This window comes from Ictalurus furcatus, chromosome 25 (genome assembly GCF_023375685.1).
Source record: "Ictalurus furcatus strain D&B chromosome 25, Billie_1.0, whole genome shotgun sequence".
Taxonomy (NCBI): Eukaryota; Metazoa; Chordata; class Actinopteri; order Siluriformes; family Ictaluridae; genus Ictalurus; species Ictalurus furcatus.
Window position 1 is genome coordinate 13,751,175 of NC_071279.1, and position 17,603 is coordinate 13,768,777.

The window sequence follows — 17,603 nt, forward strand, 5'->3', positions numbered from 1 at the left end:
ATCATTTTCCTCAATAAATAAATGGCCAAGTATAATATTTTCGTCTCATTTGTTTAACTGGGTTCTCTTTGTCTACTTTTAAGACTTGTGTCAAAATCTGATGATGTTTTATGTCGTGGGACTGCCCTTGACGTACAAAACAGAAAATGTGGTTCTGGGTCAAAGTGATAGAACAGATCATATATCAAGTTCTCTGTGAAATCTAGTAAATAAGTATCAACAACCAGGATGTTGTTTCTTGTCCTCATATGTCTGAACTGCAAACACGGCCTGTAGATCACGGAAGCTAAGAGAAAAGGAAAAAGAACAATAAGTTTTTGTTCTGTCCTGAACACTTGAGTTTTGAGGAGAAACAACAGTTGAACAGCCGCCAACTCTGTGGCATTTATTCCATATGGTGATGGAAACTTTCCTTTATACTTCTGGCCATGACCAATAACCATGTCACGGTCACTGAGCTTGGGTTTCACTCCTGTCAGTCAAGAACAGAAATTTGAGGCTACAGTGGGTCCAGCCTAAGAGAAACTGGACAACTGAAGATTGAAAAAACCTCATGTAGTCTGATAAATCTCGATTTCTGCTGCAGCAGGCAGACGGTTGTGCCAACAGTGTGACTCATGGACCCAGTTAACAGTTCAGGCTGGTGATGTTGGTGTAATGGTGTGGGGAATGTATTCTTGGCACACACACTTAATGAGTATTGTTATCCCTTTATGGGCACATACCTGCTTCTTCCATCATGGCAATGAGCCATGACACAAAGTCACAATGGTCTCTCCAGTCACCAGAATCCAATCATGTAGTAGAATGAGAAGTTTGTGCTGACAAATCTGCAGCAATTATGTTAAGCAATAATATCCACATGGACCATATTACATGTATTTCTAAGTAACCATAATATACATCATAATAATATTACTACACAGAAGTACAAATAGCAAAGTTTATTATATCTTGAGATCAGAATAACTCTGGAGCCACTTTGGGAAAATTTCCTTATTAAGATTAATTATTAGTTAATCTTATTTAAAAAAGTCACTTGCAAAAAAGAAAACCATTTGAGGCATATAAATGAGAATTTTTTATTATTATGGCTTTTCTCAGTTTTATTACTTACTTTTAGCCTATAGATCAATTATGAGAAACTAAGTCGTGATTTAAAGAGACGTTCTAGTTATTATACCTTAGTAAATTGTATTTCGAAACAAGCATGCAGTAATCCCATTAGGCCAATGGCAAACACAGTACCTGTTTGTTATAATAACTGCATACCATGCAAGGCTGAAAAATAATAAAACTAATAAAAAGATACTTCCTCCTCCACAAAGTCCTGCATTCACAAACACACAAGCACTTAAGAGTTTAGGACAAATCACAAAATAATAATAATTTGGCTAATAGTAGTTCCATTGAGTAACGTTCATTAAAAAAAGCAACAACAACAACAACAACAAAAAAGCATGTTGTTTGAATGGTATACATAGATAATGTGTCAAAGAGGATTTTGTCATTTTATAGTGCAGAACCATTGAACTAGCCTGATAATTAGCAGTCAGGTGTGACATATATACATAAATCAACACATTTATCTAAAGACTGACAAAGACCAGAGAAACACTAAACATATTTACATCTAGCTATATGTCACAGATAACACGCCAAAACTATGATCTGTTTTATTGCACAATCATATGAATATTACATTTGTAAAATAACTTGCTGCTCAGGGTCATTTCTTGTTGTTGAAAATGCTCCTGTCCTCTTGTTCTCATGCCAAATGAGAGTAAACTACAGACAGGTGACATTTTTAAGAGACTTTTAAGAGTAAGTGGGTATAAAAATGTCATCCAGTGCACTAAATGTTGAATATACAATCATTTGGGCTTCAGAACATTACAAAACAACAATCACTAGAAGTGTGAAGATCGCTATGGAGGCCATTTTGTGAATCCAAGTGATTACTGGACATTTTAAGTGTGTTGCTAATTAGCTATTGTAAGACAGTTAAATAATAAAAAAATGCTCAAAACGCACTAAAGTTGAATTCCAAATGCTTTAACACTACATAGATTAGTGCATTTTATAGGATAGGGAATACAGTATGAACTACACGCTTTATAGCGCATATCTAATACGTACTTTATTTAATAACGAATCATTGAGGCGTGGTTCACGGCACGGCCGCTAGGGGGCGACGTCCACAAATAAATATAAACCAGTATAACGTTACACAATATCCAGCGCTAAAGACAAGAAAGACAACAACAGATCCAGATATAACTGACTATTTAAACAACTGAAATTACAGTATTTTTTTTCCCCCAAATAGACTACTGATATGGGGATTTTGAAAGAAAGTAATGTTTACATATCTACCACAAGCACCTGAAGTCAAAAATATTATTTTAAATAGGTAGCCTATCTTGGTAAAATAAAGTCATAAACTTTATGATCATAAAGGTTCAATTTATTTGTCGATTTGTTTGTGTACTTGCTTGCTTAATGATACTTATTTATTAGTTAATTGCCACAAGGTATGTACCAACACCACCTAAAATAAGCCCCGAACTCCAAGGTGTGAAAAAAATGTTGATGTGCTACTCATGTATCATGTGACACAAATATCATGTGACATGATATTTCATTATTTTTATGTAATAACTGCTTATTTCCAGATATTATGTCCTTATTTCAGCTTAATAACTTAATAATTATTATTTTGGCATATCCATAGTATCTAGTTATTTCAATTTAGCACCACACAATCAATCTATCTATCTATCTATCTATCTATCTATCTATCTACCTATCTATCTATCAAATAACAACTTTTTTTAAAAAAAAACAAAAAAACAAAAAAACAAAACAACAACAACAACAAAAAAAAAAACAACTACCATGACGTCAGGGCTTCCGTATTCTCTGAACACAGAGATTAAGGAATGTTGTTTTTTTCTTTTTTCTTTTGAATGACTAAGTCTTGTTTAATATCTATGCGAGTCTTTGAATGTAACTTGAACTTCCTTGTGAGTGTGTGTGTGTGTGTGTGTGTGTGTATGTGTGTGTGCGTGTGTATGTGAGTGAGTGAGAGAGAGAGAGAGAGAGAGAGAGAGAGAGAGAGAGATGTTTTTATATCTTGGTGGGGACTAAATACCAAATAGGAATATCTGACAGTTTTAACCTTGTGAAGACATTTGGCATGTCCCCAGTATTTTTTTTGTGTTTTTTTAAACTGCAGCTTTTATTAAAACAAAAAACTAAAACTAAACTTAACTAAACTAAATGAGACCCCAAAAGTTTTTTTTTTGTAACAGAGGTTAAGGTTAGCGTTAGATTTAGGTGTAGGCATAGCATTATTTAGTTGCATTAATAATTATGCCCATGGAAAGTCCTCACAAGGAGAGTAAGACAAATGTGCGTGCGTGCGTGTGTGTGTGTGTGTGTGTGTGTGCGCGCATGTGTATGCGTGTGTGTGTAAAACCCCAGCCTTCATTCCTGAGCTCCTCTAATGGATGAGCTCCATCCCCATCAAAGGAGTGTGCAGAAGTTTCCAGCAGGGTGAATTCCTCCCAGCAGCTCTCATGATGAGGATGGTGCCGTAAGAGTTTTTTTTTTTTTTTTTTTTACACACTCAATATCACCGCCCCCCCTGTTAAGTAGAAGCCCGAGGACAGACCTGGCCCATTTGGAGAGCGGACCTTCCTCCTCCTTCTCCTCCATCTCCTCCTCAGGCTCCATCACTTCGGCTGTCTGTGAGCAATCAAGTCCAAAGTAAACCAGGACAAACGGGACACCAGACCTCTCCACTCTCTTCCTCTTCTGTTTGTGTGATATATCAGTCTTTTCTTTTGGACTTTGTCTGGAATTGAATGGTGAGTTCAAATTATGGCACTAATGCTCATTTATTATTATTATTATTATTATAATTATTATAATAATTATTATTATTTTAAAAGAACATCTAATTAAGCCCCAAAATTACAAAACTCTCTGTGAATTACTAACTGAAGTCTTTTTTTTTTGAAGTAGAAAGAATCATAGTTCATTCTTGATATTGCATTTATTTATGCTGTTAAGATAAGATAAGATAAGATAAGATAAGATAAGATAAACTTTATTGATCCCACACTGGGGAAATTCCCTTGTCACAGTTTTACATTACTGTATAAAAAAATAAAAAATTGCGATAAAATAGAAAAAGAAAGTGCAATTTGTTTTTATTTGTGAACTTTATATTTGTGAATTGCCTCAGAGAGCTCAGAGAGCTCAGAGAGCTTAAAATCATAATGGCTTTTTTATTGATTAATTATTGGCTATTGATTTCCAGTGAGAGTCTGTGTGCACTTTGCCTAGTCAACTAAAGATTAATGAGAGTTAAAGTGTGCTTAAGAGAATTAATGGGATGGTGCCGTGTTCAGCAGGAGGCGCTCTGTATCTGTGATCAAAGCTCTATGATTTTCGGGCAGTTTTTTTTTGTGTGTGCCTGGCTTATTGTGGAGACTTGGTGAAGTTGCACCTTGATATAATAAAAAGGAATTCCCATTACATGTTGTAATGCAAACATACTTTTCCAAGTGAAGGCAAAATGCTTTATAGCTTATAACTTATGTCTTATGTCTACACTACACATATTTTTAAGCTTAACACTTTTTTTAGGGCACACAAGAGTTTTGATGTGTAAAACAAATCTTTTGAAAGAAATTTACTGATCCAACTACATGCTTATATCACACCCTAAGTAATAGTTTAACTCCAGAACTTAAGAGAGAATATTAGGCGTACAGCCTTGCACTACCTCGATTGTAAAATGCAGTATTTAATTTGATTTTATGATGTCAGTCATAATTTTGATTAATTTTTTTCAGAATTGTAGTGATTTCGTTGTAGTTTATTATAGCTATTTACTTTAAATGATTTAATTAGTTAATTGATTTTTTTTAAAGACCTGAGAATTAAGACTCAAAATGAAAATGCACCTCATAAATAAAGATTAGTAGATATCATTTTATTTCAAATAATATGAAGAATTGAAGAATTGTTGTATAAAACGCAGGTCTTTCCTCCATCCACCCTCCATCCACGTTTGCTTCGCACCTCTGCGGTTGGGGGTTCGATTCCTGCCTCCGCCATGTGTCTGCGGAGTTTGTTCTTCCTGTGCTTCGGGGGTTTCCTCCGGGTACTCCAGTTTCCTCCCCCAGTCCAAAGACAAGCGTTGTAGACTGACCGTCATTTCCAAATTGTCCGTACTGTGTGAATGTGTGTGCGGTTGTGCCCTTAGATGGGTCAGCACCCCTTCCAGGGTAACCCCCGCCTTGTGCCCCGAGTCCCCTGGAGTAGGCTCAGGCTCCACGCGACCCTGTGTAGGATAAGCGGTACAGAAAATGGATGGATGAATCTATCTGTAATACTGTACCGCTTATCCTACACAGGGTCACGTGGAGCCTGAGCCTACTCCAGGGGACTCGGGGCACAAGGCGGGGGCTACCCTGGAGGGGGACAGATAGATGAATCTATCTGTAATACTGTATGTGGTTATGTAGGAAAAAGTGTGTGTGAGTTTGAATTGTGGAATGTAGAGTGTAACGCTGTGCTCATTTCTTAGGTCCATTCATGCTCTGCTGAGCCAGACACGGAGTGAAAATGAAGAGAAGGCTGTGTTTGGCAGCGTCTGCCTTCATGGCAGTGGCAATAGTTTCATGTGTGAGGGCTCAGAGTGAAGGTAAAGACAGCTGATTCACTAAACATTTCCTTTCTTTCTCTCACTTTCACATTCTCTCCTCTGTAATATCTTTGTGCTCTCTCTCTCTCTCTCTCTCTCTCTCTCTCTGTCTCTCCTGCCTACCTACTCATCATGCTCTCTTTTCCTCTCTTCTCTAACACTCCTCTCTCTGTGATATGTCTATGATCTCTCTTTTGCGCTAATCTGTCTTTCTCTCCTGTCTCTGACATGTCTATAATATCTCTCTCTCTCTCTCTCTCTCTCTCTCTCACACACACACATACACACACTCACCCATTCACTCACTCACTTTTTCTCTCTCGCCCATTACTGTCTATGATCTATGAAATACTGTCTATGACCTATGAAATACTGTCTATGACCTATGAAATACTATCTATGATATATGAAATATTGTCTATGATATATGAAATACTGTCTATGAAACTTTTTTATTTCAGGTATTTTTTACCCGTCATATTTGCCATATATATATTTGCCTTAAAAAAAAAAACTTCATCTGAGCATGCATTTGACATGTGGACTATTTGTTTTCTTTTCTATTGCTCCCTTATTTCACCCATCTAAATTTAACTGAGCACGGTTGTTTTTTTATGATCAAAGCTCTGATAAAAAGAGCTTCATAGTCCTACACAAAAGTAAAGGAAAACCTTAGAACTAAAGCAGCGACCCAAGGTGTAGTTGCTCTAAGCGGCAGATTAAGTCTGCATGTTGTAACTCTGTGGGCTAACACTGGTCTTAATCTGATCCAAGGAAATATACACACCTGGGGCTGCTTTCAATTACATTTCCTTTCTAGTTAAGCAAGGTAAAACAGGCTGTTAATTTAAAATAAATAAGTGGTTTTTATTTTACTTTCCATAATGTTAATGTTACTGGGAACACTAGTGAACTAGAAGAAGGTAACATGGAGTTCACATGACTGTATTTATTTAGAATAATCCAATACAGATGAGGGATGGGGGAGGGGAATTTACAAAATTCTACACTGGTTGTGTTCATCTTTTTGACTTTGTATGTGACTGCATATCAGTTACAAATTGCTTTAAATTAAATTGTAATCAAACATCACCAAGCGGAAATACAACTGATTTAGTGCTAGTATAAAGTTTGAAATTAAATAGTTAGGATGCTCAGGATTGGTCTATGGTTAAAAAACAAAACAAAAACAAGACTGTGATAAATCAGATCAGTTCACATAATGATGTGACTTACATTTAAAAAAAAAATACAACTCATACATATGAGGTTGTTCCCTTTTATTGACGTTGAGGGTGATAATTGCTAGATCGGAGTCAAGTTCCTGGACGTTCGTCCTCAACATTCCAACATATCAACATGATCTGCCAGTAAAATGAATGTTCTTCCAGGATTCTGATCCAAGAACATGGCTGAGGATAAGGAAAAAAACTAAATTAACCTTCTTTGACTGACAAGCATGTGTGTCTAGTTCATCCCAATGTTATATTCATCTTAAATAAATCTAGGTTATAAAATACAAAAATACAAATTGTACAAATACCAGACAAGGATCTCCATAACCTGCAGATGAAAGCCACATTCTCACTAAAAGTCTGTCTAACTCAGGGCAGGTAATCCATGTGGTGAAATGCTTTCAGAGTCATCCAAAAGGCAGAAAATGAGTGACTGGACTTCATCATTGCAAAAGCATAAAAGTACAAAGTGCACCGTTACTGGTTTACAGTGGAAAACTTAATGGAACATTTTTACTGCTTTCAACTAGACATCCATCCGGTGGCCAAATTTCCAGATTTTATGGAGCAAAAAGACAAAAATACAATTTTTTTCCAAAACAAATATGTTTTTTTTTCAAATAGCCTTCACTTTTTGAGTTTCTCAAGTAAACAGAAAAAGTCTCTGTTAATAAACAGTAATGTCTGATGTCAGCATGTCAGTGGCAATGTGCCTTTTTTTTATTCAATTAAGTTCCATATGCTAGAAAGAACTTTTTTTTAAAATTATTATTAGAGATGATGGCAATGATTAGAGGAGGAGTCAGATGATCAATGAGAAGGCCCTATTGATGACAATCTCTCTTAATATAGGGGCAAAAACGTAGCTGCATGATCGATGCTGACAAGAGAAATGACCTGTGCATAGAAAAAGATGAGATATATGTTAGTCTCTAACTGTATTTCTTGAAGGACAAACATGTTAGGTCTATATAATAAACTGGAACTCGGTTTATTGTAATGAAAAAGACATGCCTACTAATTCAGTGTCATTCTGAAGTGATTGTTTCGTAAGAGAATCTAAAAAGTGTGAATACCACATAGAAGCACAACTGAATGAGACACTAAAATTGTCCAGTATATATTCCGACAGTCCTATATAACATATACTTCGTACCGATGGGCAACACATTAAAGGAAAAACCAACATTAATTGTTTTAGTAAAGTGTTCGGCTGCCACAACCCATCATAACAGCTTCAATGTGCCTTGACACAGATTCTATAAGTCTATGGAAATGAACTGGAGCGATGAACACCATTCTTGCCTCAATTGGTGTTTTGATCATGGTGGTGGAAAGCACTGCCTAAAACATCACTCCAGAATCTCCCATAGGTGTTCAATTGGTTTGAAATCTGAGGACTGTGAAGGCCATCGCATACAATATGAGTTACATCCTGTGCTATGCATGGGGGTGGACTCATCCTGGAAGAGACCACTCCCATCAGGATAGAAATGTTTCATCAGAGGATAAAGGTGATCAGTCAGAAGAACTGGATTGCAGAAGTATTGATTTACAGTGACACTTCTATCAAAAGGAACATTTGGACCTAAACCATGCTAGCAAATTCAACGGCATCAAAGCCTCTGCACTTTTGCATGTTTCTTCACTCATTTATTCAGATTTTTACTTTAATTTGTTACCTGTCTATAAATATATTCATATATTAAATATTCTAAAATAATAAGCTAGACAGTACATATGACGTGCCATAGAGAAGTGCGACTGTGTTAATGACCAGCAAAAAGTTAGGATTGGGTCGGACCCAAATGGGACCAGAAATGGAAGCCATCATCAAAGTTGAATTGGTCAACCAGGTTGGTGGATCTTATTTTTAACGTCCCTACCCTGGTCAAGCTTTGGCTCTGGTCACTGCCTGATCAGAGCTATTGCTTCACAAAATATTTTATTGGGATATCCTTAACATACGCACATCTCACACACTTTTTCAACTGCCAAATGTACCTCATAGAGATCACCTTCATCATACATCACACATTCAAGGATATCACTTTAAAATATTTCTCAATATATTCTCTCCGTGTAGTTCGTCTTGTACATGGAAGTTTCAAGTTGTAGCATACAACTTTTCATGTACATGTGCATTGGGCAGATGTGACATCAGTCTGCCCAATGTGACCAACCCGATGTTTCTTTTTGTTGTTTGTTTCTGTTTTCTTTCACTTGTCCTATTTCAGTTTTGTGCAAATCACCTCATGTGCATCCTCATTTAAGTTGCTCTAATGTCGAAAAGAATGTACACAAGCGTCACCACTGACACTGTGTATTCTTTTAAGAGGTTTGCAATGGATTGTCATTCTAGTCAAGTCTGTATGCAGTGTAGAATGAAATGTGTGTGTTTTTTTTTAAACATATGCACTGTGATATGACATTGCTCCATTGTACAATCAACATTCAAAATAAATTTTTTTGGACAAAGTTCTGCAGCAGTTCACCACAGTGAGTCCAGCTGTGTTGGACTGACTGCTGCGACCGCATGTGAAAAAAATCTGGCACTCTAACGGTCTCTGTGGATCACTTGTTTTTTTGCTGTGTGTTTTTGCTTGAGTAGTCTGCAGCCTTTCAGCCAGACTGCTCAAACAGATGTCATTTTAATCTAAAATGGCGTTATCTCTTGTTGTTGTTGTTGTTGTTTTTTCTTGTGTTGCCGTCACTCCTCCTTCCCCAACAATGAACGTGCTAACTTCAGACATGAAGTGTTGATCGTTGGGGTCCCGTCCGTGCACTTGCTATGTGTTCTTTTAAATTATACCATTAAATAGGAAATCGCTTTTGGCATTCACTTGATCTACTTCTTCTCTTTGCAGTGATGCCGCCGTCGGATTTGAGATTTAAAATTTTAAACGAGCACACAGTAGAAATGACATGGAAATTGCCCCGGTCAAGAATAGAGGGCTTCAGAATACAAGTGTCATCAGGTACAGGTGGGTAGTCTTATTATAGGCCCATTATATTTTGCTTCCTTTTGAACAACTCTTAGAATTTCAGGCAATGCAGATTAATAAATAAATGGTAACAGGGATAAACATTTCTATGCTAGTAACTGTAAGGTTGTGAGTTCAAGTCCCAAGACTGCTAGAAAGCTAATGTTGGGCACTTAAACAAGACCCTAACTCTCAGATCTTCTCTCAGACTGTATTGCACCTCATTGTCTACCAAATGTCTATCAGAACAACATATGGAATGTATAATGGACAGTAAAACATCTAATAGAACATAAAGGAACGCAAGCTTGTATATTAATACTAGTTTATAGTATACAAATGAAATGGCATGCCATCCAAGTTTACAATTAGCACAACCTTTTATATGTTGTTTGTTCTGCTTTCCTCGCTGTAGATGAGCCTGTTAAAGAGTTTACACTTCCTGCCTCTGCGAAAAAGACCTCCATCAGAGACTTAACCACTGATGTAGATTATGAAGTAACAATATCTTCATATGCTGGATCACAAGAGAGTATACCCCTCTCTGGACAGATAACAAGTAAGACATGTGCTGTTTAACTGTGTTGGGTTAACTGTGTTGGGTTCTTTATGTTACTTTAGAGGAATAATTTATTTTTTTTCCTGTAGTTCAATCGAGTGGGTCTGAAGGAGGTCCCAGAAGACCACAGGTTTCAGATTCAATCAGTAAGTAAACCTCAATCCCTGTTTCTCACTCATTCATTATCTCTCAATCCCTTGGTGTTTTTTCTTTCTTTTTTTTCCCACTGTGTGCTCATATTTTTTCATAAATGCCCCATTGTGTTTTACTTTATGAGTCCAGACATCATTTAGCTTATTACTCCAGCATGAAAGAGTCAGTGGGTGCATATTTCTGTGCAGCTGTACATGGCCCCTCATGCCCAACCTGATTAAAACAAGGCCCTAAAAACGCTGAGAGAAGTGGAAAGCTTACAGCGGCTCACTTTACAAGAGCCTCGTGGCCTCCTCCGCCTCCTCTTTCGGCAGAACGCTAATTACTTTTTCTGCTTTAAGCATGGGTGAAGGAGCTTCCTCGCCAGCTGATCAGGCAGCTTAATGTAGCTCAGAAGCAAACTGATTAAATGCTGAGGGATCTTCTACATATGTCTGGTGCTATTAGGTGGATTAGTTGGCAGTGAAGTCAGTGAAGTTCATGAATAATTAGTCTTTTACTTAATTACTGCATTGCATGGAAGTGACATGCGCACATTTGTTATCTTAGTGCTGTACGGCTTGAAATACAAAGGAAGTAATGGAAGTAATTTCCTGTAGTAGCCACACAATCGGTGCATTGTAGGCCTGAAATGCTTTTATTTGCTCATCATTAGCTGAAAGTAAATAATGGCAAATGCGGTACCTTCATAGTGACACCTTTCAGACACCTTTTCCAATTGTTATTGTTAAATATAGCCAGTATTAGATCAGTATTGGGTTTCAACCAATATTCACAGGCCTCTATTAGCCTCAAATTCCCCAAATAACATGAACGAACTGTGTCACATTTATCAAGTCTGCCTGAGTTTGTACAGTGTCTACATTGATCCTATAAACTGCTCCATTGCCTTTTTGTTCACCAGAATGCTCAGCCAGTGCAGTTGCTGATCTGGTCTTCCTGGTTGATGGTTCCTGGACTGTGGGGCAGGAGAATTTTAACCATGTCCGCAGCTTCATGTCAGCCTTGGCCGGAGCTTTTGACATTGGAGAGGACAAGAGCAGAGTGGCAGTGGTTCAGTATAGCACGGATGCAAGGACTGAGTTCACTCTAAACCAGTATCTAAGACGCCCTGAGCTGCTCCGCGCCATCAACAACCTGCCCTATAAAGGAGGAGACATCATGACAGGTGTTTAGGATAAAGAAATAACACAACACAACACAACACATACTCATAGTTATGCATGTGAGGTTCAGTTACAGTCTGAATAGCTGCTAGGTTCATGAACTTGAAGATTGAGTCAGTCAGCTAGAAATAAAAGGTAGTATTTTGGTTGTTGATCTCTGTTTTATAAACTGACCTGGAATTTAAGAACTTATTGTTATTGTATATATATATATATATATATATATATATATATATATATATATATATATATATATATATATATATTATCTTTATCAAATGATAATTTCTCAAAAATTAATCAAAAGGTAATTTCTCACTAAACTGTAGATCTAGTAGTAGTAAGTCAGTACAACTGGACTTTTTGTTTAAACATATGTTTCACTATTCATCCAAGAGGGCTTATCATGTTTTCAACAGTTCTAAACAAAATGTCCTCCTTTTCTTCCTCCTCCTTCTTTTTTTTCTATTTTATAAATTAAGATTGATGCCTGAGTTCCCAGTTGTCTTCAGCCCAGGGCAGGGATGTACAGTAATCAAGTGCGATTAAATTACTCTAGCAAGAATGGACACTGGCAATCCACAAGATGTAAAAAATCTTGGATTGAGTGATGTAGGCATAAAGGATTGTTTTGAGAAACAGAACCAACTAAATTCATTTGAAAATATAATTGGTGGGTACAATAAAAATGAGTGAGTGGAATTAAAAAGAACAATCCCATGTATAATTGAGGCCAATTATGAAATCAACACACAATATGCCGACAGTGCTGGCATTTCTACAGAAGCTTTGTGTATTCTCCAGTGTTTCTGTGGGCATAAGTTTCATAAGAAAAAGATTTAGGCCACAACAACTTCGCATTTAAATCCAAATATAGATATGAATATTTGGAGCACTAAACAGATTATAGACACATTATATATTTGTGTTACACCCCTAGTCTCAGATATCCTATCATATCTTCATTCCAACCAAGTCAGAGCCATTTCATTTCAATTGTTTGAAATGAAAACCTTCAGCCAAAACTTGTGGATGTGATGAAACACCGCTGCTGTAGAAGCAGCTCTCCTTCTTTTGTGTGCGAGAGATATAAGTTGTTTCACATGAAACAGAGAATTTAGACTTGCTATTGTAAAACTGTAGGAAAAATAGTAGTTTGTGCATTGGTTGCTTTCGTCTTTTGTATACAGACCAATTCTCATCTTTAGCTCTGGTAGATCTCATACAGTGTCTTAGGTTCTATTAAAAAAACAACAACACTTTTTAAACATATGTTCTAAGTCCTTATATACATTTGACTGTAGTCTTTTGAAAAGGGCTGTAATGCAGAACATCTTAAAGTGCATATAGCTGGCACAGTGGTAATAAGTCCATGGATAGAGACAATTATAGAGACTAGAGGCTAGGCTAAGGGTCTGTACAACTGCTTGTATCATAAACAAAAACTAACACATTCAAAACCTAATTATGTCTGAAAGGGTTAATGTCACAAGGCTTAATTTGACCAGATTTGGTCAGATCACACATTTTAGAAATACACACACACACACACACACACACATTCACAAACCCACATATATTTATACACGTACAGGATGTGTAGTGCAAAAGTAAATCAGCACTGTGCTGTTTATATGGACGTCAGAGGTCTCCCAGCTAAACCCTCAGGCACTCCATGCCAAAATCCACTAACAAAGCAGCAACATGCCTGCAACCACAATTTTAATTCTTTTTTTCTGACAGTTCATTAATAATGACATGGAAGTGAATAGCGAGGTGCATTTCAAAGAGAAGTTCTTCCAAGGTGCATGCTTAATATTATTTTATTTGCTGGCATTGTGCAGGTGATGCCTTGGACCATGTGCTGAAAAATATTTTCATTGAAACTGCCGGAGCCAGAAAAGGATTCCCCAGAGTTGCTGTGGTCATCACAGGTGGACAGTCGCGAGACTCAGTTGAGGACTATGCTAAAAAACTGAGAAACAACGGCGTTGAAATCTTCACCCTGGGTATGTGGGAGTCTGATGCTGTCTCTCAAACATGAAATGCTTTATTTTTATGGTATAAGGTTTCAGAGGTGGGGCAGAGGGATTTCTACCCTTTCCATACTCATACTTCAATCATCCTGCAGCGAACGGTGGAAAAAAACCCCTCAAGGATTCAGAGTCTAATCAGATGAGTTTTGCAGACGTTGTCTTTGGCACTATCATAGTTTCCTACTTGTGGAAGAAAAATAAGCTGCTTTTAAATGTTTTCCACTGACCTGACCTCCAAGTCCTTATTTCAAAAGCTCACTGTTAATTCAGCTGGATTGCTTTAAAAGAGGGGACACAATAAGCGGCTCCTGCTTTTCACATGTTTATAGTGAATAGTGTGAGGAATTCTTAAAGAACGGGTATCAGACGTGTTTGATTGTTTTTACATGTAGCTATCAAGTTTAAGAGACATTTTGGAGTTGCAGGTGTCGACTTAAGCAGAAATGAGTTAGTCTTTGGTAAGATTGCAGTTCTATACATTTTAACATCTATATTTATTTCTCTTTTCTCTGCAAATCAGGCATCAATGAGGCAGATGAAGAAGAGCTGAAACAAATGGCATCCACTCCATACAGCACTCACGTGTATCCCATCTCTAGCTTTGAACTGATCAAGACAGTGGAGAAGGACATCATTGCACATGTGTGTGCTGGAGTTGAGGACCAGTTGAGCTCTTTGGCTAGTGGCGAGGAAGGTAAAAAACAGCAAACAAAAGAGCATGTAAACAAATGAATACGGTCACAACATGCTACCATATATTTTAATATTCTGTATAGTATATCATGGTATATACATGTCCACTTACACTGGCCCAAATTCAATGCTTAGAATTACACAATAAGCTATGGTAAGCATCTCAAGTCTGTCTTTTTTTGTTACACCAATCATTGAAAACATTGCCTTTTTTGGGAGGAAGTGGTCTACAAAACATTAGCATTACAAATGGTTTCCCTACCATCGTATGGTGAAGTGTGTTCTGGCTAAACATTTCATGCTTCTTATCTAAAGGCCTTTTATAATATGTAGCTTAATGCATACCCATTATTTAAAGACTGCTGAATGGATCCTTGCATCTTGTTGTAGTGGTCGAACCTGCCTCGAACCTGCACGTCAAGGAGGTGGCATCCAAATCGATGAGGATGACATGGGATGCCTCTCTGGGTGAAGTAACCGGCTATAAGATACAGCTGGTACCTATGATAGTGGGAAGCAAGCGGCAGGAGCTTTATGTCGGTCCCACTCAGACCAGTGTGAACGTGAGGGACCTTTCTCCAGACACTGAGTATGAAATCAGCTTATTTGCCCTGAAAGGACTAACACCCAGTGAGCCAGTCACTGCCATGCAGAAGACCGAACCTCTCAAAATATCATTGGGTAAATAGGAATATGCAGTTATAATCAATTTACCATTAGCTAACTACTGTTCTGTTTGAGTCCGAATGAACCATTCTGAATTTTTTACTAAATAAAAATTTTAATGGCATGTTTTTGTATCCATCAAAAGGGCTTCTGAGGCTTAGGCTCCATCAATATTGTTTATATTGCTAACAGTTGAAATGAAAACAAGATATACAGGGTATTGGTCAAGGTGTTCCAACTAAAATGCTCTTAATCCACTAAACTGAAAATTTTCCTTCTAGAATGTTCCCTTGGAGTGGATGTTCAGGCTGATGTTGTCCTTCTGGTTGATGGCTCGTACAGTATAGGGCTGGCCAACTTTGCAAAAGTGAGAGCTTTTCTGGAATACCTGGTCAAGTCCTTTGACATCGGTCCACACAAGGTCCAGATCAGTCTTGTGCAGTACAGCAGGGATCCACACACTGAGTTTTACCTGAACACACACCACAATCTGGATGCGGTGATTAAAGCGGTGAAAAACTTTCCATACAGAGGAGGTTCCACTAACACTGGCAAAGCCATGACCTACGTGAGGGAGAAGATCTTTGTTTCAAATCGAGGAGCTCGCGCCAACGTACCTCGCATGACAATCCTCATCACGGACGGCAAGTCCTCGGATGCCTTTAAAGATCCAGCCACGAGGCTGAGGAACAGTGATGTGGAGATCTTTGCCGTCGGGGTGAAAGATGCTGTTAGGTCGGAGCTGGAAGCCATTGCGAATTCTCCTGCTGAAACCCATGTGTACACTGTGGAGGATTTCGACGCCTTCCAAAGGATCTCCAAAGAACTGACCCAGTCCGTTTGCTTGCGCATTGAGCAGGAACTTCTGAAGATCAAGCAAAGAAGTGAGTAGTCTTTATAAAGCTTTTTACTTCACAATGTTTATTTGATAATGTAATAATGGAGGTCTGTAGAAAAACCCTGAAGGGATATTTTAGACTCGTGTGGTGATTTTAGTGTGGTGAGTGTAGAGGTACCCCATGACATCCTTACAAAAGGATCCTTGAGGACCCCATCAAAGATGTTATCTGGCTTATATACATTTACATTTATGACATTTGGCAGATACCCTTATCCAGATCGACTTACAGAAGTGCTTTGAAGTCTCTACCAATAAATTTATTTTGATACTGGTTCATTAGGTCACAGACTAACAATACTATCAATCTAAAAAAACTATGCATTGATGCACAGGGGTGATTTCAGCTAGTGGAAGTATATCTGTGAAGTCTGGATGTTCCACCATGATCTTTAAACCCAACAATTATTATAATTTCACAGAACTGATAAACATTTATTTAGCATTTTTACTTTATTTATTCCAATAACAATCTGTTTTTTTTCATTTCATTTGTTGTATGATTGATATGAATAATCAACAGATTATTATTATTAAGCATTTTAATTTTACAATCCTATGATGTCAGTTATATTTTGCTGACCAATACTAACATATATGTATGTGACCTGACCACTGAAATTACCCCTGTAATGTAATTTTGAACTCAAATTAACAGCAGCAGGAAATAATTACTCACATGCTTACAATTATAATAAGTATTTCAAAATAAGCCTCATTTACTTTTTTTTTTTATTGTTCTTGATCTGATGAACATGTGGCTCACATATGTAAAGACAAGTGGTTGCAGTTTATTGTTGAAAAATCTTATCCATGATGTCTGCACTGCAAGCCCCAAATGTATTTGCACATGCCAGTATATTGTAAACTTTTGGCATAATGTTCTATAATTGTTATATATATTCGATAATAACAGAATGTGTTGACCGAAGGTTAGATTAGAATGAAGGACATGAAGAACTGAATGAGCTTTTATGTTATGAATTGTGATCATGTTGCAGGTTTGGTATCGCCTAAATCCCTGAGCTTTTCCGAAATAAGTTCCAGAAGTTTCCGAGCCACGTGGACTAGCGATGCTACAGATGTCGAGTTCTACCTAGTCCAGTACAAACCTGCTGAAGATCCTGATGCAGATTATGTCTCCGTCTCAGTACCAGGAGACACCACCACTGCTATGCTGGTCCACCTCACACCCCTCACCAAGTATAATGTCAACGTCATCGCACAATATGAGAAAGGAGACAGTTTGCCTCTCACTGATTTTGAGACTACGCTGGAAGGTCAGTTCATTTCTTTTACTTGTCTTTACTTTGACAAGGGACACAGAATTTTTGAAATGGTATCTTTACAATAGATAGAAGCAGCATACTACCTTAAAACCAGCTAATTTTGCTATTATTAATATGTCATTCATATATTCTAGAATCATTTCCACCACCAAACATTTGTCAAAATCTAATTTAAAAGTCTATTATTATATCATCTAATTCCAAA

At 37.4% G+C, this 17,603-nt stretch overlaps 1 protein-coding gene across 3 annotated transcripts in view; it reads left to right on the forward strand.

Annotated features, from left to right (window-relative positions):
* Nucleotides 1–3,665: 3,665 nt before the first annotated feature.
* Nucleotides 3,666–17,603, forward strand: part of col12a1b (collagen, type XII, alpha 1b) — an 82,807-nt gene continuing 68,869 nt past the window's right edge. For all 3 annotated transcript variants that reach the window (XM_053614818.1, XM_053614819.1, XM_053614821.1), the window contains exons 1-11: nucleotides 3,666–3,872; nucleotides 5,603–5,719; nucleotides 9,822–9,938; nucleotides 10,354–10,497; nucleotides 10,587–10,643; nucleotides 11,555–11,818; nucleotides 13,661–13,825; nucleotides 14,373–14,546; nucleotides 14,936–15,226; nucleotides 15,493–16,095; nucleotides 17,111–17,389. In XM_053614818.1, coding sequence (XP_053470793.1) covers nucleotides 5,641–5,719; nucleotides 9,822–9,938; nucleotides 10,354–10,497; nucleotides 10,587–10,643; nucleotides 11,555–11,818; nucleotides 13,661–13,825; nucleotides 14,373–14,546; nucleotides 14,936–15,226; nucleotides 15,493–16,095; nucleotides 17,111–17,389 — 2,173 coding nt within the window. In that variant the 5' untranslated portion in view covers nucleotides 3,666–3,872; nucleotides 5,603–5,640. The remainder of the gene's footprint in view (nucleotides 3,873–5,602; nucleotides 5,720–9,821; nucleotides 9,939–10,353; nucleotides 10,498–10,586; nucleotides 10,644–11,554; nucleotides 11,819–13,660; nucleotides 13,826–14,372; nucleotides 14,547–14,935; nucleotides 15,227–15,492; nucleotides 16,096–17,110; nucleotides 17,390–17,603) is intronic.